The 24,184-nt window shown below is 46.9% G+C and overlaps 1 protein-coding gene and 1 long non-coding RNA gene across 17 annotated transcripts in view; one reads left to right on the top strand and one right to left on the bottom strand.

The window, feature by feature from the left end:
* LOC135183952 (uncharacterized) overlaps positions 1-11,165 on the bottom strand; it is a 54,298-nt gene extending 43,133 nt beyond the window's left edge. The window contains exons 1-2 of the long non-coding RNA XR_010305788.1: positions 11,027-11,165; positions 8,589-8,660 (exon numbers count right to left, since the gene is read on the bottom strand). This is a non-coding gene — a long non-coding RNA (uncharacterized LOC135183952). The remainder of the gene's footprint in view (positions 1-8,588; positions 8,661-11,026) is intronic.
* A 71-nt stretch (positions 11,166-11,236) lies between these two features.
* Positions 11,237-24,184, top strand: part of C19H8orf48 (chromosome 19 C8orf48 homolog) — a 115,399-nt gene continuing 102,451 nt past the window's right edge. For 15 of the 16 annotated variants that reach the window (XR_010305776.1, XR_010305781.1, XR_010305779.1 and 12 more), the window contains exons 1-4: positions 11,237-11,322; positions 15,015-15,252; positions 21,037-21,269; positions 23,799-23,951. Coding sequence is in view for 6 of the 16 variants with exons in the window: in XM_064159316.1 (XP_064015386.1) it covers positions 15,024-15,252; positions 21,037-21,269; positions 23,799-23,951 (615 nt within the window). In the remaining 10 variants the exon portion in view is untranslated. Of the gene's footprint in view, positions 11,386-15,014; positions 15,253-21,036; positions 21,270-23,798; positions 23,952-24,184 lie in introns of all 16 variants that reach the window. The other variant, XR_010305777.1, reaches the window with a different exon arrangement.

Raw genomic sequence — 24,184 nt, 5'->3', positions numbered from 1 at the left:
GATATAGGCGTCATGAAAGCTTGACAAGGAGATGCCAGATCAGCCAAAACCTTCAGATCTTTCTTGGGGTAAACAACTTCCCCCAGCTGAATCCATGCAGCAGTTTGAGGTTGGATCTCCTCCTCTACACTGCCCTAATGAGGCCACATCTGGAGCACTGGGCCCAGCTTTGGGCTCCTTCAGAGAAGTTTAACTGCAAAGTAACTAAGCCTACAAGTTTTTTGAACTCTCCAGCTTAAAGATGATTTCTGAAAGCATTTGGAGTCGGGGCACCCAAAATAGAATGACACTTTAATGACACTTGGCCCATTAGGTTATTAAAGAGATCAGCTCACTTGTTACAGTTGCTTTTAATTATCTTCTGTGGAGTCATTCTGCTTTTCTCCTGGTGTAAACACATCCCATCCCATGCTGTTTAATTTCCGTGAAGATTTTGTTTGCCTCTTGCTAATTTTATGAGGGGTTTAACTTCCAGGTGTTTAAATCAGCAAGGAAAAGAAAAAGCTCATCTCAGAATGAATCAATCCAAACTATATGAGGATTTTATTTCTTACACTGGCAGCTCCCAGCCATCAAGCTCAGGCCAGCTACCCTGACACTTTTAACTGCATAAATGCCACCGCTGTAAAGTAACTACAGGCTTCTGCTTGTTATTGCTTAAGGTTCAACAGAGGATGCACCACAAATGGGCCTTTAAGGAATCCAGGTCTATTATTGCTGCTAGCTGGGGCAATGACTGCCATCCTGAAAGTCAAATTACTGCCATTAAATCAAGAAACTAATTAGAATCACATCATCAAGTTCATTTTCCTGCTGGAGATTTGGTCTACTGGCACAGGGCAGAATGATTTACTCAAAGGTGCACACCAGGGCTGAGCCAAGTCTGCTGGTTTTGTGTATTTCATAAAATTACAGATCATTTTAGTTGGGAGAGACCTTGAAGATCATGGAGACCAACTGTTAACCCAGCACTGCCAGGTCACTGCTAAATCATGTCCCTCAGCACCGCATCTCCCTGGCTTTGAAACTCCTCCAGGGTTGGGGACTCCACCACTGCCCTGGGCAGCTTGATCCAGGCTTTGGCAACTCTTTTTTGGGAAGAAATTGTTCCTCATGTCCAACCTAAACCTCCCCTGGTCCAACATGAGGCTGTTCCTCTTGTCCTATCAATACAGAACAACTCATTTACCCCATCCTCAACAAAGGCAGCTGCACAGTTGTACTCTCCTGTTTTCATGGACCTAGTCAGCAGTGCAGGTTAAAGTCTGGGTCAGGGTGGCGGCTACCAAAGTCCTTTAGCACAGTGCAATTCACCACAGAATTTGCTGGGGCTCCAAGCTCCTCACACAGGATCTTTTTTTTTGTGTAAGAATCAACAACTTCCTGATATCCAAGTAACCTGAAAGATGCTCAGCAGCTCAAGAAGGTTCCCAGGCAGTTGTGTTTGCCAGATCTGAACTAGTAACTCACTGAAAGGAAAGTTGGGAACTTGCAGATCTGAACATCTGGCTCACGGCTATGTGGAGTCAAACCAAATCAGACTCCGATCTTCCTCCAGGATCCACATGGAGCCCTCAAGTGACTGTCTTGAAACTAAAGTCACTGGTTTTGCTTTTTCTTTCCTTTTTCATCCCCAAACCCTGACACCAGAGATCAGTCTGGCCTGCCTGTGCTCATGCTTCTTTCAGAGACAGAATAAATCTCTCCAGCTCACATCAGGAGACATTAAATGCAGTTGACAACATTGGTGAGATATTCCTTAGGCTGAAAATCCTCCTCCATGCACAGGCACTGGAGAACCCCTTTGCACAACACCATTTAACCTGTCTGCCAAAGTCAATGTCAGCTTTCTGCTGTCTCTCTGCTCTCTCTGTAGGTGGCTCAGCAACTCAAAAGGATCAGAATCTCATAAATATCCATCAGTGGGCTTCTTAAACTGGGGGAAAAGGCATAAAGTTCTCATCTGATGTGTATTTGAGAATGCTGTGATATGGTGATTCACTCCAAGTGATAACATCACCAATTAGTCAACTTTTCATTATCAAAGGATAATAAGGAAATAGATAACGAGCAAGAGCATTCATCTTGTCACAGCAGGAAGTGCCACCAGTGGAATCCTGGAATTTCAGCTGTCATTTTGTCTGACCTTAAAGGAGTAATTTACTCTTTATGCCTTTGATTCCTCCCTCATCATGTGGCAGCATCAATCCTTGTTTCATATGTCTGCTGAGAGCAGTTAATGTTTGGAACATTCTTCAGAGCTGCATGATGAGTCAGTGCAAAATGTGTGCCCATATCTATGCTTCAGTGTGTTTTTAAGACATTCTAGGCACATGCATGCACCTGCTAGACTGTCCTGCCAGCCAGTAATAACTGCAGATCAAAATCACAAAGCTCACCAAAATGTACATCTGAGATCATGAGAGACAGAGAACTACTGGAGAGAGCCCAGTAAGGGCCACAGAGATGCTGAGGGGCCTGGAGCATCTCTGTGAGGAGCAAAGGCCTGGACTGGTGAGCCTGGAGAAGAGCAGCCTGAGAAGGGATCTGATCAACACTCAGCAACAGTCAAAGGGTGGGGAGCAAGAGGATGGGGCCAGACTCTTCTCAGCAATGCCCAGAACATGACAAGGGGCAATGAGCATAAACTGGAGCCCAGGAGGTTCCATCCGAACAGGAGGAGAAAGTTCTTTGGTGTGAGGGTGCTGGAGCCCTGGAGCAGGTTGCCCAGAGAGGTTGTGGAGTCTCCTTCTCTGGAGGGCTTCCAAACCCAGCTGGACATTGTGATCCTGGTCAAGATGCTGTGGGTGACCCTGCTTTAGAAGGTTGGATTGGATGATCTCCAGAGGTCTCTTCCAACCCCCATTATGACAGGATTCTGTGAGGCCCATTCAATGTATGGGATTTCAGAGTTAGTAAGTTTAGAGGTGTAGGGGTTTTACCACCAATATACACTGGAAAGAATGATACATTGATTTAATAGCAGCAGCATTACTCAGCACAGCCTATCAGGACATTTCACAGAGCACTGAGTGGTTTGTCTGATCACCTCCAGCTACAGATCCCACAGGAGCTAGAAACATCAGTTGTGTTTCAAGCAAGCTTAACACAATAGCTTAATACAAAGTCTAAATGCTACAGCTTAAGCAGGACAGTGGAAAGCACTGTAAAATATTAGAGAGCCTATTTAAGAGTAGCAGATATAAGTTAGGTGATGATCCTGAAGTTCTCAAATACCTCCACACATGTTCTCCCTGGCTAGTGTCCCAGGAGGACTCTGTCCCTTCTGCCTTCTATCCTGATCTCTTGTGTTCCTAGATCCAGCTCCAAAATCCAGCTCCCGAATTGTTTTCTATCTGCTGCTGAGCCCTGTCTGGGAACTTGCCCAGTGCCTGCCCCCAGCACCAGTGGTTCCAATGGTGATGCCACTGGCACCATGGCTTGGGTTCCATGCTGACTTGTGTCTCTTTGTCTCTATTCTGTGGGATTGTTCTTTCCACCCCATCTGGTTTAGTTTCTTTCCCAGCCCATCAGTTTCTTTCCCTTCTTCCCTTTCTCTTCCCTTTGGGAATCAGAGAGGTTCATGGAGAGTCTCTGGCACTCCTTTAGTGGCTGGCCCAGCCACAACCCTTGACATCCACCAATAAAGAATTATAAGAAGAAGAGCAGAAAGAACTTTGCTTCTATGGCTTACAGCATGTGTAGGACACCTAAATATCACAACAAATAGCATCTCAAAATCTAGCTGAAGAAGAGATAAATGCTGTGTTTTCACAACAGATGGAAACAGGATGGGTTAAACAGACTGGCAGCACGAGAAGCTGCAACTTGTAAATTAATGCGCTTTCTGAAGTGTCAAAACAACTCTTCAGTTGGATGTAAATCCTGAATGATTCCCCAGAAGAGTCAACCTATTCCTGCAGAAAACTGATTGGTAAGTCTAGTATCGATCCATGGAAAATCTATGATGACTTTGTCTTTCCCTCTGCAAGCTCTCCCCATAGCAACATGCTAGGAATTCATGGGGATGGCCCACGGGGAAATCATTGAGCAAAAATAATGAAAGGAGAGAAGAAAATTAAGCAAACCTCACATGTTTACTCTGTGGGTTTCTCAGATCTTCTCTTAAGGTCATGTTCAGGAAAGATAACAACAACCTGCCCATCTAAGGGAACACATCATTCCTCAGAAACAGGTCTTGAATAGCCAACTATTTGCAGCATTCCCTTGAAGGCAGATCCACTAACTCTGCCTGGGGGAAAATTAAAACAGTGCATATAAGGGTAAAAGCCAACATCTTTGTGGGTCTCTGAAAGCAAGAGGATCATTGGATAGGGCTGGGGGGATAGCTTGGACTGGATCATAGAATCAGAGAATCAGCCAGGTTGGAAGAGACCTCCAAGATCATCCAGTCCAACCTACCCCCCAGCCCTATCCAGTCAACTAGACCATGGCACTATGATTTTATGGAGCTCTTGTGCAGAAGCTGGTCCAGAGAGGAGCAATGAAACTGGTGAAGGGTCTGGAGAAGAAGTCTGGTGAGGAGCAGTTGAGGGAACTGGGGTTGTTCAGCCTCTGAAGGGAAACCTGGTAGCTCACTACAGCTCCCTGATAGGAGGCTGGAACCCAGTGGGGGCTGGTCTCTTCTCCTAAGAAACAAACAATAGGACAAGAGGAATCAGCCTCAAGTAGCACCAGGAGAGGTTCAAGTTAGCTGTTGGAAGAAACCTCTTCACTGAAAAGATTCTCAAACACTGGAAAAGGCTCTCCAGGGAGGTGGTTGAATCCCCATTCCTGAGGATGTTTAAAAGATGCAGAGATATGGTGCTGAAGGACATGATTTAGCATCAGATTTCAGTTAGAGAATAGTTAGATTGGATTGGATTATCTTGAAGATCTTTTCCAACCAGAGTGATTCTATGATCCTATGGATTGGAACTTTCTTCCACTAAGTTGCTGTTGAAAGCAGCACTGAACCTATACAGATACAAAAAATCAAGTGTAGAGCAAAAGACTTGATTTAGAGCTTCAGTCTATATGATCCTAGGTTTTTAGGCTCCAGTGAGGTACTTTGGGAAGTACAACATGGATTTAACTCTAACTCTTCTCCACTCCAAGTTTTAGTACCTCTCTAAGAAACTCCTGTCGAACATCTGGTCAGCCTCCTCTCTGCTCTTCCCACAACCACATCACTTCTCCAACCCTGGTGAGGAGTTTGGATGCTCTAATGGAAATGTCTGTGTTTGGACATACACGAGTATATATTTTAACCTAACATCAGTGGAGCCTTGTTGCCTGCTCAGATGTTTTCCCATAAGGTTATAGCAATCTCTCACTGTTGTAAGGAGAAAGGACTCAGAAGGAAATCTGCAGGCTGTGTGTGCAGTCTGCATACGGAAGACACTTGTCCTGCTCTTCTCAACCAGGCTCCTCCCTGGATGTTTCTCCCCAAGACAAAACTACACCTGCCTGCATAGATGCTGCTCTGCCCAAGGACAAGACAGGATGAAGCAGTTTGTAACTTTTTCACAAGAGTTTTTTAGCCCTCTTTTCTCCACCATACAGCCTAGTGAAAATGCAGCTAAATGTGGTTTCTTGCTACCAGCCAAAGCGCAATGAACAGCAGCTGCCTACAAATAGAAGCCTGTGGTTTTTTTCAGTCTGATACTCAGTGGCCACTTCTACCATGTCATTTGTATGCACATTTCTGCTCTGCCATGGACACCAGCCAGTCACTTTAAGCAAAGATCAATCAATTTCTTAATTAGATATGGGAATTAATGGACACTGAAATGACCATTTTAAATAGAGCAGTCCCAGAACAATGACTTCCTGAGGTGCTGCATGCCCTAGAATGTTTCCTCTGTCATGGTTTGAAACTCTCCACTCTCATCAATGATTTATGGTGTCTAGGTGCTGCTTGGCAGGACTTTCAATGTCTGTGGTGATAAAGGAAACCTTTATTGTACTTTGAGCTGTCAACAAATGCTTAGAAATTTCATAAGAGTTCTTGCATTTGTCCTTCATATTCCAGAACTTACCAAAACCAACTTTGAAATACCTGCCTCTCATACAGGATAATGCTGATAAGCATCTGATTAATCAGAGAACTGTTTGGGTTGGAAGACACCTTTAAGATCATGGAGTCCAACCATTGACTCAGCACTGACAGATCACCACAAGACCACATTCCTCAGCACCACATCTCCATGGCTTTGGAACTCCTTCAGAGATGGGGACTCCACCACTGCCCTGAGTAGCCTGCGCCACGCCTTGACAGCCCCTCAAGGAGAAGAAGGTATTCCTCATGTCCAATCTAAACCTCCCCTGGATCAACTTGAGGCCATTTCCTCTTGTTCTGTCACATGTTCCTTGGGAGACCAACTCCAATCTCCTTTCAGGGAGTTGTAGAGGGCCAGAAGGTCTCCCCTCAGCTTCCTTTTCCCCAAGCCAAACAGCCCCAGTTCCCTCAGCTGCTCCTCACCACCCCTGTTCTCCAGACCCTTTACCAGCTTCATTGCCCTTCCCTGAACATGCTCCAGCCTCTCAATGTCCTTCTTGGAGTGAAAGGTGTGAAACTGAACCCAGAATTTGAAGTGTGGCCTCACCAGTGCTGAGTAGAGGGGGACAATCACCAAATGAGTCATATCAACTTTTGCCACCCCCAGAACAAGTTTAATTTCACTGGCCTCACACCATAATTCTCCAACTGGATACCTAACCTCGTTGTGACAGCCCAATTAGTTCTGCTGGCAACATTAATGAGATGATGATTATTGGAGAAACGCAGAGAGCAAGCCTAAATTCTTATGCAGCCCTCTGGTTAAAAGGGGATATTACAACATTAATAGAAGGAGACATCAGAAAGCATTTAGCCACACAAAGGAATTCAACAACTGTGTTTAAATTTAATCTAACATATGATAAAGAGATGAGCTGCAGCACAAACCTGTCACTGCTGCTCACACATTATTATTTATGGCTCTATATAGGACCACCCCCGTGGCTTTAGTGGACAGAAATCTTAATGCCTTCTGACACAACTGGGTTGAGCCATCTATTATCACCCACAGATCCTTCAAAAACAAATAATTCCTCACATAATGGTGCCCTTCAACATATTTGCTTCCCAGAAACAAAAAGAACCACAGTGACCTGGTTTAAGGAAGACCACTGAATCACAGAATCGCAGAACGGTAGAGGTTGAAAGGTACCTTTGGAGATCATTGAGTCCTGCCCTCCTGCCAAGCAGGTTCACCTAGAGGAGGTCATACAGGAACAAGTCCAGATGGGTTTTGAATCTCTCCAGAGATGAAGGCTTCACCACCTCTCTGGGCAGCCTGCTCCAGGGCTCCATCATCCTTAAATTAAAGAAGTTCCTCCTCATGTTTAGATGGAACTTCTTATGTTCAAGTTTGTGCATGTTATCCCTTGTCCTGTCACTGAACACCACTGAATAGAGCCTGGTCCTACATTCCTGACCCCCACCCTTGAAGTATCGCTCAGCATTGATGGGATCCCCCCTCCATCTTCCTTTTTCCAAACTAAAAAGCCCAAATCCTCTCACTCTTTCATAGAATCATAGAATCAACCAGGTTGGAAGAGACCTCCAAGCTCATCCAGGCCAACCTAGCACCCAGCCCTGTCCAATCAACTAGACCATGGCACTAAGTGCCCCATACAGGCTTTTCTTGAACACCTCCAGGGACAGCGACTCCACCACCTCCTTTCCTCATCAAAGATACGTTCCAGTCCCCTTAGCCTCTTTGTAGCCCTTTGCTGTACCTCCCCCAGCAAGTCTGTGCCCTTGAACTGGGAGACCCAGAACTGGACCAGTACTCCAGATGTGGCCCAGCTAGAACAGAGCATGGGGCAGCAGAACCTCCCTTGACCTGCTAGCCACAGTTTCGATGCACCACAGAACCCCATTGGCCTTCTTGGCCACAAAGTCTCATGGTCATCCTGCTGTCTGCTAGAGTAAAAGACTCCCAAGTCCTTTTCCCCAGAGCTGCTCTCTAACAGATCAGCCCCCAATCTGTAGTGATTCACAGTCTTGTTCTTCCCCAGATGCAGGACTTTATACCTGTCCTTGCTGAATTTCACTGGATTTCTCCCTGCCCAGCATTCCAGCCTGGATGGCAGCACAGCCTTCAAGTGTGTCAGCCACTCCTCCCAGAATATCTATATCCTGGGGTTCAGATCTAAAGCCTTTATTATTAGGATCCCACTCTTCACTGAATAAATGTCAGAGGAGTGAGCTTGATAGAACAATATATTTTCCACGCTCCAAAATGATGAATTTTAAAAAGGACTGAGAACATGAAACTACAAAGCTTTTAACCTCTAGGCAATAAATTCAAATACCAGCCAGGCCAGTAACAGTCCACTGTCGACTGTTACCATGAAAAAATGGACCATGATATACAATGAAGTATCAAGCTGCCAAGGGGGTATTTAGTGGGAACTGTGAGGATCTGTTATTCTCAGTTATTCTCTGTGTATCTTGATAAGAAATTTTAAAGATAATGTTTCTCCCAACCCTATTCCACCATCATTTATAACCCAGAGCAGGAAAACTGTCAGCTTACCTCTTTAGATTCTTCCAGACACTGATCTTACTCAGCTTGGGTGCTTGCCAGCTTGTTTGCAACATTACTTTCCTGAGAAGAGAAACACAACATGGAGCAATCAATGAAAGGTGAATCTTTGGGCTGGAGAGGCTTAGTGCACAATGCAGATTTTGCTGATCTAAATGGTATCTGCTCTCTTAATTACATTTGCCTCCTTCCATAGTGTTGACAGACTGAGTCTCATTGGTATTCATCTGACTCCTGCTTCTTGCAGTAGAGATAATCGCCCCTTCCACTTCAAATTGCACACCTTTCTGATCACTACTATCATTTGTAGGCATGGAAAAAGTAAAAGCATTTTTCAGGTGTAGCTTAATTTCTTGTAGCAAGCTAGATGAAAATGAAAAGGGCCAGCACCACACAGCCCACTCTCTGCAAAAAGCACTGAACATCTGCATCTTGAAACACTTGAACAATAGGTATGCAGACCTGTTTATTTCACTTTGCTTCACACTCTACTGCATCAGTGCATTTATTTACTCCCCTCCAACACTGGATCTGTCTCATTATCCTGGCCAAACTCTATGTTATAGGTATAGCTGCAGCACACAAGTTCCTTTCTGCGAAGGAAACAAGATCACTTGAGCTGCTAACACAGAATCATAGAATCAACCAGGTTGGAAGAGACCTCCAGGCTCATCCAGTCCAACCTAGCACCCATCCCTAGACAATCAACCAGACCATGGCACTAAGTGCCTCATTCAGTCTCTTTTTGAACACCTCCAGGGACAGTGACTCCACCACCTCCCTGGGCAGCCCATTTCAAAGCCAATCACTCTCTCTGGCAACAACTTCCTCTTAACATTCAGCCTAGACCTGCCCTGCCACAGCTTGAGACTGTGTCCCCTTGTTCTATTGCTGGTTGCTTGGCAGAAAAGACCAACCCCACCTGGCTACAGGCTCCCTTCGGATAGTTGTAGACAGCAATGAGCTCTGCCCTGAGCCTCCTCTGCTGCAGGCTGCACACCCCCAGCTCCCTCAGCCTCTCCTCACAGGGCTGTGCTCCAGGCCCCTCAGCAGCTTTGTCGCCCTCCTGTGGACACCTTCGGTATCTCAACATCTCTCTTGAATTGAGGAGCCCAGAACTGGACACAGCACTCAAGGTGTGGCCTGAGCAGTGCTGAGCACAGGGAAAGAACAACCTCCTTTGTCCTCCTGGCCACACTGCTCCTGATGCAGGCCAGGATGTCATTGGCTCCCTTGGCCACCTGAGCTGCACTTAATCAAACATGAGAGAAGACAAGATCTCCATCCTAAGGATCTCAACCAAGACAAGACATTGGCAGATCAGCTCACATACAACACAGGGTGCTTACAAGAACGAAATACTTCACTGTGACAGACAACACACTGTGCATCCCAGAACTTAAGAATAAGCTTTTCAGGATAAACAGAACTACATTCTTTAAAGAAGAAGTGGTATTAGCTAACCTGAAAGAGTAATATTAACCCAAGAACCCAGTACACAGACAAGTTGTTTTTATCACAATGTGCCCATTGAAACTGGACCTCAAGCTCCTGGCTGACTTCATCTCCTGAAATACAAACTTCTTGCACCTTATATCCATGACAGTGTGCCATCAAAGGCTGTAGCTACATCAAAACCAGCAGGAACAGGTAGGGATCAGGCTGCCCATGAAGTCCATGGTACCCCAATCCAACAGCCTGGTGTCATTACCCACCCAAGCACATGATCCCCAGTGTCAACCCAGGCTGGGAGTGAAGGGCTGGAGAGCAGCCCTGTGGAGGAGGACTTGGGGCTGCTGTGGGGTGAAAGGCTGCTCACGATCCAGCAGTGTGCACTCCCAGCCCACAGCCAGCCATGTCCTGCGCTGGTCCCCAGCAGTGTGGGCAGCAGGTGGAGGGAGGGGATCCTGCCCCTCTGCTCCTCTCTCTTGAGACCCCATCTGCGGTACTGGGGCCAGCTCTGCAGTTCTCAGCACAGCAGAGACATTGAGAGAGTCGGGGTTCTTCAGCCTGGGGAAGGCTCCAGGGAGACCTTCTGGTGGCCTTTCAGGACTTCAGTGGGACCTACAGGAAAGCTGGGAACAGACTTGGGAGCAGGGCCTGTTGTGACAGGACAAGGAGTGATGATTTAAAGTAAAAGAGGGAGATTTAGACCACAGAGAAGGATGAAATGTTTGAGACTGAGGGTGGTGAGAACCTGGCTCAGGCTGCCCAGAGAGGTGGGAGATGCCGCATGCCTGACACCACTGCAGGTACAACAGGCACAGCTATCTGCAAGCAAAAGCTAATTAAAACCAAAGTTTGTTCTCACGTTGGCTGCCTAACGGGCATGGAGCCCGGCTCAGGGACACGGTGGCGCCGGCGCAGGGCCAACCCCGGGGCGGGGAGGCCGTGAGGGAAGGTGGCGCTAGGACCGGTATCGGGAGTACCTGGTTCCGTTCCAGGCCGGGCCCCGCCACCGCCATCCTCCGCTCGCCACCGCCCGGCCGCCTCCCCACCGACCTGCTCCGGCGCTCACCGCCGCTCGGCAGCTGCCGCCTCCCGGGGCGGAGCCGCGCTCGCAGGGCCGCGGCCTTCGTTCCCCCCCGCCCCAGCCCGGGCCCAGCGCGGGGCCAGCGTCGGGCCTGGGCTGCGAGCGGCGGTGCCGGCGCCACGGCTCCCTTCGCCGTGCTGCGGCGGGCGCGGTGTGGCGGGCGGCCGCGCCTCGGTGTGCCGCGGGGCCCGGGTAAGCAGCCCTGCGTCCGGCGGCGCTGTGAGGAGAGCTCAGCTGCAGGGGAAGGTGCCCGAGGTCAGCGGGGCCTCGGGGAGCAGGGAGCTGGAGGGGGTGAGGCAGGGGTTTGGGGCCCTTCTCTGTGACCATTTACCTGTCCTAGGAGCAGGCCTGTGGGGCATAGCTGAGCAGGGCCACGCGTGGGTGGGCAGCAGGTGGCTGAGGGGGCAGGACGCGCCTGGGCCAGGGTCTGGGCCTGGCCCTGAGTGTCTGATTCATGTGAGGGTTTTCTGCAGGGAAGTTTTGCCATTAAATAGCGTTAAGTAGTTTGGAAGAATACCTGTTTGCAGCTTGGAAGTGCAGGGGCAGCTGAGGGAACTGGGGTCCTTCAGTCCGCAGAAGAGGAGCCTGAGGGGAGACCTCAGAGCTCTCTACAGCTCCCACACAGGAGGCTGCAGTCAGGTGCGAGATCACAGTATCACAGTATCACACAGTATCATCAGGGTTGGAAGAGACCTCACAGATCATCAAGTCCAACCCTTTAGCACAGAGCTCAAGGCTAGACCATGGCACCAAGTGCCACGTCCAATCCTGCCTTGAACAGCCCCAGGGACGGCGACTCCACCACCTCCCCGGGCAGCCCATTCCAGTGTCCAATGACTCTCTCAGGGAAGAACTTTCTCCTCACCTCCAGCCTAAATCTCCCCTGGCACAGCCTGAGGCTGTGTCCTCTCGTTCTGGTGCTGGCCACCTGAGAGAAGAGAGCAACCTCCTCCTGGCCACAGCCACCCCTCAGGTAGCTGTAGACAGCAATAAGGTCTCCCCTGAGCCTCCTCTTCTCCAGGCTAACCAATCCCAGCTCCCTCAGCCTCTCCTCGTAGGGCTGTGCTCAAGGCCTCTCCCCAGCCTCGTTGCCCTTCTCTGGACATGCTCAAGCATCTCAATGTCCCTCCTAAACTGGGGGGCCCAGAACTGAACACAGCACTCAAGCTGAGGTCTAACCAGTGCAGAGTACAGGGGCAGAATGACCTCCCTGCTCCTGCTGGCCACACCATTCCTGATGCAGGCCAGGATGCCACTGGCTCTCTTGGCCACCTGGGCACACTGCTGGCTCATGTTCAGGCGGGCATCAATCAGCACCCCCAGATCCCTCTCTGTCTGGCTGCTCTCCAGCCACTCCGACCCTAGCTTGAAGTTGGTTTCTTCTCTCTAGTATCAGGGGATAGAATAAGAGGAGATGGCCTGAAATTGTGTCAGGGAGGTTCAGGGTTGAGGTTAGGGAAAAAAGAAATGTTTCTTTCAAGAGTGTTCAGGCAGTGGAACAGGCTGCCCAGGGAGGTGGTGGAGTCACCATTTCCTCAGGTGTTAATGGTGCTGTTGGGCTGAAAGTTGGGCTTGATGATGTTAGAGGTCTCCTCTAACTAAAACAATTCTGTGATTCTGAAATGGAAAAGGCAACCCCCAGCAAACTAAACCAAACTTGGAGAAGTTTCTTGTTGATCAGCTGTGACTGGGCAGAAATAGAGGTCTTGCAGGAGTGTGGTGTGACCAGTAGTCATGTTATTGCCTGCTGAGAGGATGGAACTTCTTTCTCACAGGTTTTCTTCTAACATGGGTTTGTTCAGCCTTGAAAGGAACACACCAAACATGTCACCATGTTCCAGTTCTTAAAGGGTGGCTACAAAATAAGATACTCCTGTTTTTACATGGAATTACATGGAAAAAGGTGTGATGGGGACAGGTTACTCCTGGGAGGATTCCTTGAACGCAAGAGGAAGATTTTTTTCAGAACAGGGGCACTCAGCCATTGGAATAATCAAATTATCTCCCCAGGAAACTGGTGGAGTCCTCAGGCTTGGACACTTTTGAAGATAGAGCTCAACATGGTGCTGGACCAGCTTGTCTTGACCATACTTTTGCCAAGAAGGTTGGACCAGATGATCCTTGAGGTCCCTTCCAACCCGGGGATTCTGTGATTCTGTGAACATGCTTCCTACTTCTATTGACATTATGTCACAGCAACCTCTTGCAACCTCTTGCAAGTGGTGAGTGAAGGCATGTCTGTAAAACCAAGTGGTTCATAGAAAAGCAGCTCAGACAATTCTGTGGCTTCCTTTTTTCAGAACCCTTAGAGAAGCACTAAGCTTGCTTTCTGCCCAGGTAGATACTCCCTCAGCCTTGTGGGGAAGGAAAGCTGTACAATAGCAGGTGCAGCTTTAAAATTGTCTGTAAATGTGGGAGGTTTTGCTATTTATTTATGTTTTTAAAGTTTTTTATCTGCTGATGTTGGAGAACTTTGTTTCTCTCACAGTGGGAGCATGATTCCTTGTTTGAGAGCACTTTGAGTACTGTGTCCAGTTCTGGGCCCCTCAATTCAAGAGAGATGTTGAGGTGCTGGAACGTGTCCAGAGAAGGGCAACAAAGCTGGTGAAAGGCCTGGAACACAAACCCTATGAGGAGAGGCTGAGGGAGCTGGGGTTGTTTAGCCTGGAGAAGAGGAGGCTCAGGGGTGACCTCATTGCTGTCTACAACTACCTGAAGGGAGGTTGTAGCCAGGTGGGGGGTGGCCTCTTCTCCCAGGCAACCAACAACAGAACAAGGAGACACAGTCTGAAGTTGTGCCAGGGGAGGTCTAGGCTGGATGTTAGGAGGAAGTTGTTGGCAGAGAGAGTGATTGGCATTGGAATGGGCTGCCCAGGGAGATGGTGGAGTTGCCGTCCCTGGAGGTGTTCAAGAAAGGACTGGATGAGGCACTTAGTGCCATGGTCTGGTTGACTGGATATGGCTGGGCGATAGGTTGGAGTGGATGATCTTGGAGGTCTCTTCCAACCTGGTTGATTCTCTGATTCTATGATGCTGGAGAACTTTGTTTCTCTCACAGTGGGAGCATGACTCCTTGTTTGAGAGCATCAGGTGCCTGATGCTGGTTACGTTTTCTTCTTCCTTTTTTTGGACTAAACCTAAACAGAGCAAGGAGGTTTTGCATTTGTGAGTGGGTGAGAGGCTTCATCTGAAGGCAAAAAAGTGCTATTTTCTAGATGACTATGATTTTATCCAGGTGCTCTTGTAATGCACTACATATTTGAAAGGAACACTGTTCATAATCCCTTGCTAAGTGGTAATTGTTACTGTCTGCTAAACCAGCAGATGTTGAGGTGCTCCACTTTGTTCAGCAGTGGTGCTTTGTAGGGTGTCAGTGCACTGCTTAAGTAATTGTTTCATAGAATTATAGAATAGAATCACAGAATGTTCTGATTGGAAAAGACATTTAAGATTGTTAAGTCTAACCATTAACATAGCAGTGCCAGGTCACTACTAAACTATGTCCCTCAGCACCACATTTCCCTGTCTTTGATACTCTTCCAGAGATGGAGACTGCACCACTGCCCCAGGCAGCTTAGGCCAGGCCTTGACAATGTTTTTTGGGGAAAAATATGTTCCTCATATCCAACACAAACCTCCCCTGTTACAACTTAAGGCCTTTTCCTCTTGTCCTGTCACTTGGTCCTTGGGAAGATAGACCAACCCCTATCTGGCTCCAACCTCATTTCAGACATTGAACCACTTTCTTTAAGCACCTGGTAACTGAATTGGGTGTGAGCTGAGCAGTTGTAGTCCTCCATAGGTCCCTCATCACTCACTGTAAGTAAGCCAGTTGTTCTTCCTGTGCAGTAAAACCTGTTCTGTCCTTCTATTTCCATTTGCAGTGCTGTACCATGACAGCAGCCTCAGCAGATAGCTCTGGTAGTGACGAGAAGCGGCACATGGTGTTGAGTCAAACTTACTGTAGCTCTGGCTTGGACTACTCTGAAGATACCTTTGAGTCCTTCAGTGAAGAGGAGGAAGGCTGCTGGCAGGAAGAGAGCAAACAATCTGAATCATGTTCCACAGAGGATTTAGAGGGGTCTGCTGTGTCAAATACGTTGAAAGGACAAAACCATGCAGGTATGTAGAGCTTGCTAGGCTTGAGACCTGTCTTTCATAGCTTTGTGTCAGTGTGGTTAAGGCTCAAATCAGCAAAAATGGCTCAGTACTCAGACACTGAAGTGCTGGAGAGGGTCCAGAGAAAGGCAGTGAAGCTGCTGAAGTCACCTCAGTGTCCTTCTTGCAGTGAGGGGCCCAAAATTGAACCCTGTAGCTTCAGCAATGCCAAATACAGGAGGACAATCAGTTTTCTGGTCCTGCTGGCCACACTGTTGTTGATTCAAACCAGGATGCTGGTGGCCTTCCTGGCCACTTGGGCACACACTGGCTCATCTCCAGCCACTGTTTTCCAACGCCTCTAGGTTCTGGACAGTTTTCAGCAACTCTGCCCCAAACCTGGAGCATTCACAGGGTTGTTGTGACCCAAGTGCAGGACCTAGCACAATTGACTGTATTTTACCAGACTGTTTAGTTTTTCTCTCTTTCCAGCTGTACAGGTATTAGCAATGTGGATTTCTCCCCCTCCAAAACCAGCATGACTTCAGAATTCATTATGTGGAGAGTTTTCCCTCTGTTAATCAGTTGTGTTAATTCTTGAATTAGGTATTTGTCTTGGTTTAATTCCTTTCCAAAGCTGAGGGAGGCAGCAGGGCACTGATTTTGGCAAGAACAATGGAGCAGCTTTAACCAACACAAGGCTGTAGTGTCTGGAGGAGGAAGAGAAGGGAAGAGAGGCAGGAAGGATGGTGTTTGTATGTACTGGTTATGCAAGCAACTGTGTGAGCAGATGGTGGGATGCAAGTCCTGCTTAAGTCTTTCTGGAAAGTGGGTCAGAGATACTATTTTTAATTGAAAAAAAGAGCAAGAAAACTGTAGTTGAGCAAAAAATAATTGAAGCAGAAGGGGAATCTTCCTCAGTCTGTACGTACGTGAGAAGTGAACACACTCAGAAGTTTTGTAGGTCACCTGTAAGATTGGTTAGCAAGGGAGATCCTCCTGCTGAAGTGTACTTCATTTGCATTTGCATGGAAGCATCCTCAGACTGTCCACATGTTGTAGGATGGCAAGACCTAAGATCATTCTCAGGCTGCTCTTAGTTGTGTAGCCCATTCACAACACTGGTGAGTCAACGTTAGGAGTTCTGATTCATCTTCAGCATTTATCTTCTATGGCTGGTACTCCAAGGCTGCCAGGTAGTCAAGTGAGAAGTCACTTAATGTAGATCATCTCAACTATAGTAGAGAGACTCTGAGATAGTCCTCCTAAAATACTTCAGAGTCCTGTGACTATGTGATTCATAGAGAAATTGAAAAGGAGCTGAGGAGTTCAAGCTCATAGAGGGAAAGATAAGCCAGTTTAACACTAAGGAAGCTTTTCATCTCCACAAATCTTTCCCTTGAAAGGTCACTCTTGGGAAGATTTTATCCTCTTAGTTTCAGGGAACATTCTACTTTTTGGTTGTATTCTTGGGTGGGCAAGGAGAGACAGAGTGGGCCCTCAGCTTCAGTAGTGAGTTCCATTTCATGAGCTCGTGTTGATGTGCGTTGTGATGCATTGTCCTAGGGTTTGTCCTCTCAGCAAGAAAAGCACTTTCCAGGTATGTTGTTATGGTGCTTCTGACCACTGTCAATAAGAGGAGCCCAATATGAGGTTCATGTTTAAACTTTCATGCAAACACAGTACAGAGGCATGTGATTGACAGGTTATCCCCAAATTCATCAGTGTTATGGAATCAGTAAGGCTGGAAAAGACCTCTAAGATCATTGAGTCCAGCTTCTAAGCCAACACTGCCAGGTTGCTAAACCATGTCTTTCAGCACCACATCTGCATAGTTTTTTAACACTTCCAAGGGTGGGGATTCTACCACTGGTGAGGCCACTTTTCAAATCCTGGATTCAGATGTGGGCCTGTCACTCCAAGAAGGACATTGATGAACTGGAGCTGTTTCAGAGAAGGGCAAGAAAGCTGGTATATGTTCTGGAGAACAGATCTTTTGAGGAGCATCTGAGGGAACTGGGGTTGTTCAGCCTGAGTAAAAGAAGGCTGAGGGGAGACCTCAGTGCTTTACAACTCCCTAAAAAGAGGTTGGTCTCTTCTCCCAGGTAACAAGTAGGATAGGAGGAAACAGCCTCAAGTTGTAGCAAGGGAAGTTTAGGTTGGACATAAGAAGAAACTTCTTCACTGAAAGGATTCTGAAACACTGTCCCAGTGTATCCAGGGTGATGGTGGAGTCCTCATCCCTGGAGAGGTTTCAAAGCTGTGGTGCTGAAGGACATGGTTTAGTGGTGACCTGACCATTGCTGGGTTAACGTTTGGACTTGATGGCCTGAAATTTCTGTTCCAACCTAAACAACTTTCTGTGTAACTGAGGCTATCCTTCACACACTGGAGGACCTTCCCTCACTTTGCATTCCCACCTGTAATGAGCAGACTGCTATTTCAGACAGTTTGTATCTGCACATATCTCTCAAATGCCGTTGGCTGCCTGGGCTGTCAGCAGGTTATCCCAAACTGCTGTGCTCAATTGTACAAATGCAATTTAGATAATGGGGAAAATGTTATCTTGAGATGCAGGGTCACAATCATGCTGAAGAGGAGTTATCAGTTACTGCCTTTCAGAATTATCTTTCCTTTAGCCATTTTATCTTCTTAACATAGAGTGTGAATACAGTGTAACAACAGCAAAATGCCTGCTATTTTCCTATTAAGTCAAAGTTAGACATCAAAGGAAAGGGGAACTCAGTCAAGATTTTCTTTATTTTCCTCCCTGTGCTCACAGATTTCAAATGTCAGGCTTCAAGATGTAGTTGCATACAGAAAGCCAAGTCTATGTAGGTCACTTAGTTATAAACCACCCAGCAGGGTTTAGAATGTAGACATGGAGCTTAGCTTATCTCCTTTGCTACACACCAAGTGCCTCTGTTATCACAACAGCTTCTTGGGCTACTTTGTTGCACTTCACTTTCTATATACTCTTGTGTTCTGTGACCTTACTGCTGTAGGGTATGTCCCTCTGACTTGATGTCCGTGCTGGTATTGTCTGGTTTTGCTGCTGTTGTTACCTGTCCCTGCCTCATTCCTCTGCAGGCAGGAAGACGTGGAGCAGTCTGGGCAGCCAGGCATCAGCAAAATGTACTCTGGAACAGTAATTGGGGCTGGCAGGGATCCTCTGTGGACAGACGTGCAGTGACATTTCAGTCTGCCACCACAAATGGAGATGGAGCACTGGAGCATGTCTGGCTCAAAGACAGAAAGGAGGGAATACATGAAAGACATGAGAAACAAAGCCAAGCACCAGAGCGAGTGCACAGATCCCCTTGTATGAATCTCTTCTTTCTGCTGAAGGACAGGAGGACCTTGTGTACCTGGAAGAAAATCTGAATGTTCAAAGAGTCCTTGTATAGTTCCAAGACTCCCTTGCCAGGATTTAACTCTCTGCTGACTCTTCTTATCAGTTTTGTCCTTTTTTCAGTGAAGTTATAGTCCTCCGTCCTTGATAATTTTGATTCTTCCTGAGCTTAGTTACTGTTACGAAATCACAGGATGGTAGGGGTTGAAAGTGACCTCTGGAGATCAAGTCCAACTCCCCTGCCAAGGGAGGTTCACCTAGAAGAGGTCACACAGGAAACATCCAGGTGGGTTTGGAATGTCTAGAGAGATAAGAGATTCCACCATCTCTCTCTGAGCAGCCTGCTCCAATGCTCCATCACCCTTAAATTAAAGAAGTTTCCCTTCATGTTTAGGTGGAACTTCTTACGTTCAAACTTGTGCTTGTCACCCCTTTTCCTGTCACTGGGCACCACTGAAAGGAGACTGGTCCCCTCCTCATCCCTGTTAAACATGAATTAGTTAGTATTAAATGTGAGTTAGTACTAATGCAGCATCGATATCAATATGAATAATGTTAAAGTGATGCTGTTGTCCACCAGCTTTCCCAGATCCTTTTCCAGCAGGTCATCCCCTCACCTCTACTGGTGCAGGGTGTTATTCCTCCCTAGGTGCAGGACTTGCCATGGTTGAACTTCCTGAGGTTTCTCTCCCCCAACTCTCCATCTTGTCACAGAATCACAGAATGCCTGATTGGACAGGACCACAGAGATCTTCCAACCATTTGCCAAGGTGTCTGAATGGTGACACAGCCTGATGATGTGTCAGGCACTCCTCCCAGTTTGGTAGTATTGGCAAGCTGGATGAGGGTACACTGTCCCCTCATCCACATTGTTGATGAAGGTGTAGAACAATGTCTCCTGAGGCTATGTAGTGCTACATAGTGTCATTAGGTGGTGATGCTCATGAAATACTTTATTGATTTGCTGTGCTTAAGCCTGTGGAAAATCTCCCACTAAGCACTGAATGAAGTTGTAAATCCATCCTTACCTCTAATTCATTATTCTGTGCCACTGGGAAGGATAAGAGCAGATGAAGAAGTGGAAGAGATTGTTTGAACAAAGTCATAGAAGGAATTAAGGAAATGATCAGTGAAGCTTTGGAGGAAAGGATTCTCTAATGTAATTGCATTGCCTCAAAAAATACAGTGCCTACCTGTAGATTGTAGAATGTCTTGAGTGCCCACCTGGAATATGTGACCAGCTCTGGAGCCTTCAGCACAGGAAGGGTGTGGAACTGGGTCCAGAGGAAGCCACAGCAATGATGAGAGGACTGGAAGCCCTCTGCTGTGTGGTGAGGCTGAGAGGGTTGGGGTTGTTCAGCCTGGAGAAGAGAAGGTTCCAGTAATACTTTAGAGCAGACTTCCTGTATTTAAAGGGGGCTGCAGGTGAGCTGGAGAGGGACTTGTTAACACAGGCATGGTGTGACAGGATGAGGGGTGATGGCTTCAAACTGGAAGAAGCTGGAGTTGGATTAGACAGGAAGAAATCCTTCCCTATGAGGCTGATGAGGTGCTGGAACAGGTTGTACAAGGAAATTGTGAAGGTTCCAAGCCTGGAAGTGTTCAGATCCAGGTTGGATAAGGCCTTGAGTAACTTGGTCTAGTAGAGGTGTCAGTTGATGAAAAACTCACCATGAGCTGGCAGTTGTCACTGGCAGCCCGAAAAGCAGCTGTGTGCTGGGCTGCATCAGAAGCAGAGAGCAGCAGTACAAGGGAGGTGATTCTGCTGGTGCCCCACCTGCAGCACTGCCTCCATTTACAGTGTCCTCAGCATAAGAGGGACGTGGATCTACTGGAGTGGGTCTAGAAGAGGGCACAAAGATGATCAAAGGGCTGGAGAGCCTCCCCTGTGGGGACAAACTGAGAGAGCTTGGGCTGTTTAGCTTAGAGAAGGCTCCAGGGAGACCCTAAAGCAGCCTTTCAGCACCTGAAAGGGGTTACAAGAGAGCTGGGGAGGGACTTTTTACAAAGACTTATGGTGACTGGATGAAGAGTAATGGCTTTGAGCTGGAAGAGAGGAGATTTAGACTGGATTAGGAACAAATTCTTTGCAGTGTGGAGACACTGGAACAAGTTGCCCAGGGAGGTTGTGGATATGCCCTCTCTGGAAGTGTTCAAAGCCAGGTTGAATGAAGCCTTGAGCAACCCGGCCTTGTGGAAGGTGTCCCTGCTAATGGCAGAGGGTTAGGAGTAGATGAGGTTCCTTCCAACCCATTTTATGAACATATGAATTTACTGTGCAAGCTCCTGCAGTTATTATCCAAAGCATATTTAAATCCTAAGCTGCAGCAGCATTTCAGTCATTGCCTCCAGGCTTGACACGCTAATACGAGGTCACAGAGGTAGGAGACAAATAATTCTCCTCTCTCTCTGGTGCAGTAATTGATGTGTGTGTGTTGTTGATTTATGTCTGACAGAAATGGCTGAACTATCAGATGGAGAACTGGACGCTCTCCGGGCTTTTTGCACCCTTAAGATAAGCAAAATGTGTCAGCAGCTCATCTCTGCGCAGGTAAAGGATGGTGAGACAAGGAAGCTGCAGCATGGATTCACAGCAAAAAAAACCCAGACAAGTGGCATCAACTTCATCGTTCCTGATCAGCTGATGAGCAGAATCCACCTGGAAAATATCAGAGAGACAGTAAAACAGGTACTCCAGAGAAGACAAAATGTGGTTTTAGGCTGCACTTCTGGGAGAGCCACTGGGGAAAAAAGGCTTCCTGTAAGGATCAAATCAGGCTGGTCTTGGCTGATGCCTGAAAGATATTTTGGCTTGCTAGCTCAAGATTTCCTTTTCCCACTTTTCTTTTAGACACCACTGCAGAGCTGCTGCTAGTGAAAAAATTATTATGAAATATAAATACATACATAAAATATATATGTAATTATATATAAAATAATGATTTGTGTGATTGAACAAAGCTGGGGTGGTCAGGCCAGGATATATCCTGCATCAGGCGAATCAAAAAGCCTCATCTTCTGGTTACATTTGCACCTCTTTGCTGAAGCGTTGGAACAGACTGCCCAGCGAGGTGGTGGAGTCACCATCCCTGGAGGTGTTCAAGGAATGTGTGAGCATGGCACTTTGGGATGTGGTTTAGTGGCCGTGGTGGTGTTGGGTTGATGGTTGGACTTGATGATCTGCCAACCTTAGTGATTCTGTGATTCTTATTTATAGCAGTATTCTACATGTCTGTGCTTGGAGATCAGCACAGAATGTCTGCAGCTGGGAAAGGATTTCTGATAAAAAATGAGCTTTGAATAGTAATTAGAGTCATTTATTTTGCTTTATCTTGATCACATAAGCTGGCTTTAATTTATTGCCACAGAGCACTGGAAAAGTGAGAGAATATTCCTCTGCAGGGCCTGTGCTAGGTGAGCAGAGACTCAAGCTTTGAAAGTCACTCCTGGTGATTTTCAGGCTTCTTCTCTGTAAAAATTATATTGAATTTGCAGAAATCTGCATTTTTTATTGTGTTAATATTAATATTTACTACCCCTTTGGAGTGTGTCCAGAGAAGAGATATGAAGCTGGTGAAGGGTCTGGAGAACAGGTCTGGTGAGGAGCAGCTGAGGGAACTGGGGCTGTATAGTTTGGAGAAAAGGAGGCTGAAGGGAGACCTTCTGGCTTTCTACAGCTCCCTGAAAGGAGGTTGGAGTAAGGTGAGGGTCTCTTCTCCCAAGTAATAAGTGATAGTATGAGAGGAAATGGCCTCAAGTTGCCCCAGCAGAAGTTTAGGTTGGATATTAGAAGAGACTTCTTCACCGAAAAGGTTCTCAAACACTGGAACAGGCTGTCCAGGGAGGTGCTTGAATCCCCATCTGTGGAGGTGTTTCAAAGCCACAGAGATGGTGGTGCTGAGGGACATGGCTTAGCACTAGCCTTGGTGGAGTTAGAGAATGGCTGGACTGGATGATCTTAGAGGACTTTTCCAACCAATAGGTTTCTGAGATTCTTTATTTGTCTTTCAGTGTGGTAACACTAAGCCATGCCTGTGTCCATTCATTTCTCTCTTTGCCTTCACTTGATAACCTTTCTATCCAGAGGAGAAGACGTTGAGGAGGAGGGCAACAAGAGAGGCTGCAGCCATGACTTTCTAGGAGTCATTCCACTGCTTTTGTGGCAGCTTCTGGTGTTTATGTAACCAGATGGAATCTGTGTAAATTAAACCAGAGGAAGTTATTGATACTGCATAACTGCACATATTTGGGATGTGTGTAATGCTAATAAATACACTTAAGATTTGGTGGTGGACGTACTAACAAGGGAATAATAAGGAGCACTATTTGTCTTACAAAGAAAACTGTAGGATTTTATTTGTTTTCTGACTCAGAGCTGCATAAAGATAGCTGAGCTGATTCCTTCAGAGTTTATTTACCTCTTAGAATTTGCAAAGATAACCATAACCTCTGTGGTTGGTATTTAAGGCTTGATGTGTACTGTCAGCAGAGGAACACTGCTGTGAGCACAAGCATCAGGGAAGCTTTGCTTATTACAAGAAGAAATAGTTTACTCCAGATCAGTGCTGTGGTTCTGAGATGCAAGGAGATAATTTTAAATGAAACTGAGTTGTCACAGAATGCTCCAAGTTGGAAGGGACCTTTAAAGCTTATCCAGTCCAAAGCCCCTGCAGTCAGCAGGGATATCTGCAACTAGAGCAGGTTGCTCGGAGCCACAAACAACCTGACCTGCAACGGTTCCAGACATGGAGCAGCTACCACCTCTCTGGACAACCTGGAATAGGCTCTCACCACCCTCAGTGTCCATCATTTTTCCCTTCTCTCCAGTATGAATCTCTCTGTTGTAGTTCAGACCATCACCTCTTGTCCTGTCACAACAGGCCCTGCCCAAAATCTGTCCCCAGATTTCTTCTGGCCCCTTGATGTCCTGAAGGCCACCAGAAAGTCTCTCTGTAGCCTTTTCTTCTCCAGGCTGAACACTGACACTCTCACCCTGTCCTGAAAAGGGACTACCTGGGGAAAAGCAAATGTGTAGTGTGCAGACATCCAGATAGGCTCCTCAAGACGATGACAAAGGTTATAGGATCATTTGCAACTGCCTACAAAAGTCAGCCTTTGTTTTCAGATGGTATTCCTCTGTTCTTATTGATAGTTCCTAATGGAGTGAGCATCTTGCTGGGACAGACACTGCTCATTGCATCCACATCTCATCTTTCAGGTGACAGAAGCTGAAATCCACCAATCTTCAGTGTGCCCAGACTGTCAGAAGAAGGAAGCAGAGCTAGCTGAGATTGCCTTTCTCAGAAGAAAGAAGGTGCTGATGGAAAATGCTTTAATTAAGGATAAACTGGAAGAGCAGACTTATTCCAGAGTAAGCAAATGCTGTTAAAAAAAAAAGTTGTGGATTATCTTATACTTTCTGGAGAATTTGTAAGCCACATTGCCCTTTGAATTGTGGCAGTACCAGGTTAGCCTGAATGCAGAGCAAGTCAAAGTAGAAGTTGGCTCCGTACCATTAACAGAATTCCCAGGACTAACAGACTAAGTCATTTGAGCTTCTCTGATTTACAGAGGCTGAAGGTCTTTCCCAGGATGCCCTGCAGT

This window comes from Pogoniulus pusillus, chromosome 19 (genome assembly GCF_015220805.1).
Source record: "Pogoniulus pusillus isolate bPogPus1 chromosome 19, bPogPus1.pri, whole genome shotgun sequence".
NCBI lineage: Eukaryota > Metazoa > Chordata > Aves > Piciformes > Lybiidae > Pogoniulus > Pogoniulus pusillus.
This window is presented reverse-complemented; position numbering and strand designations above follow the sequence as displayed.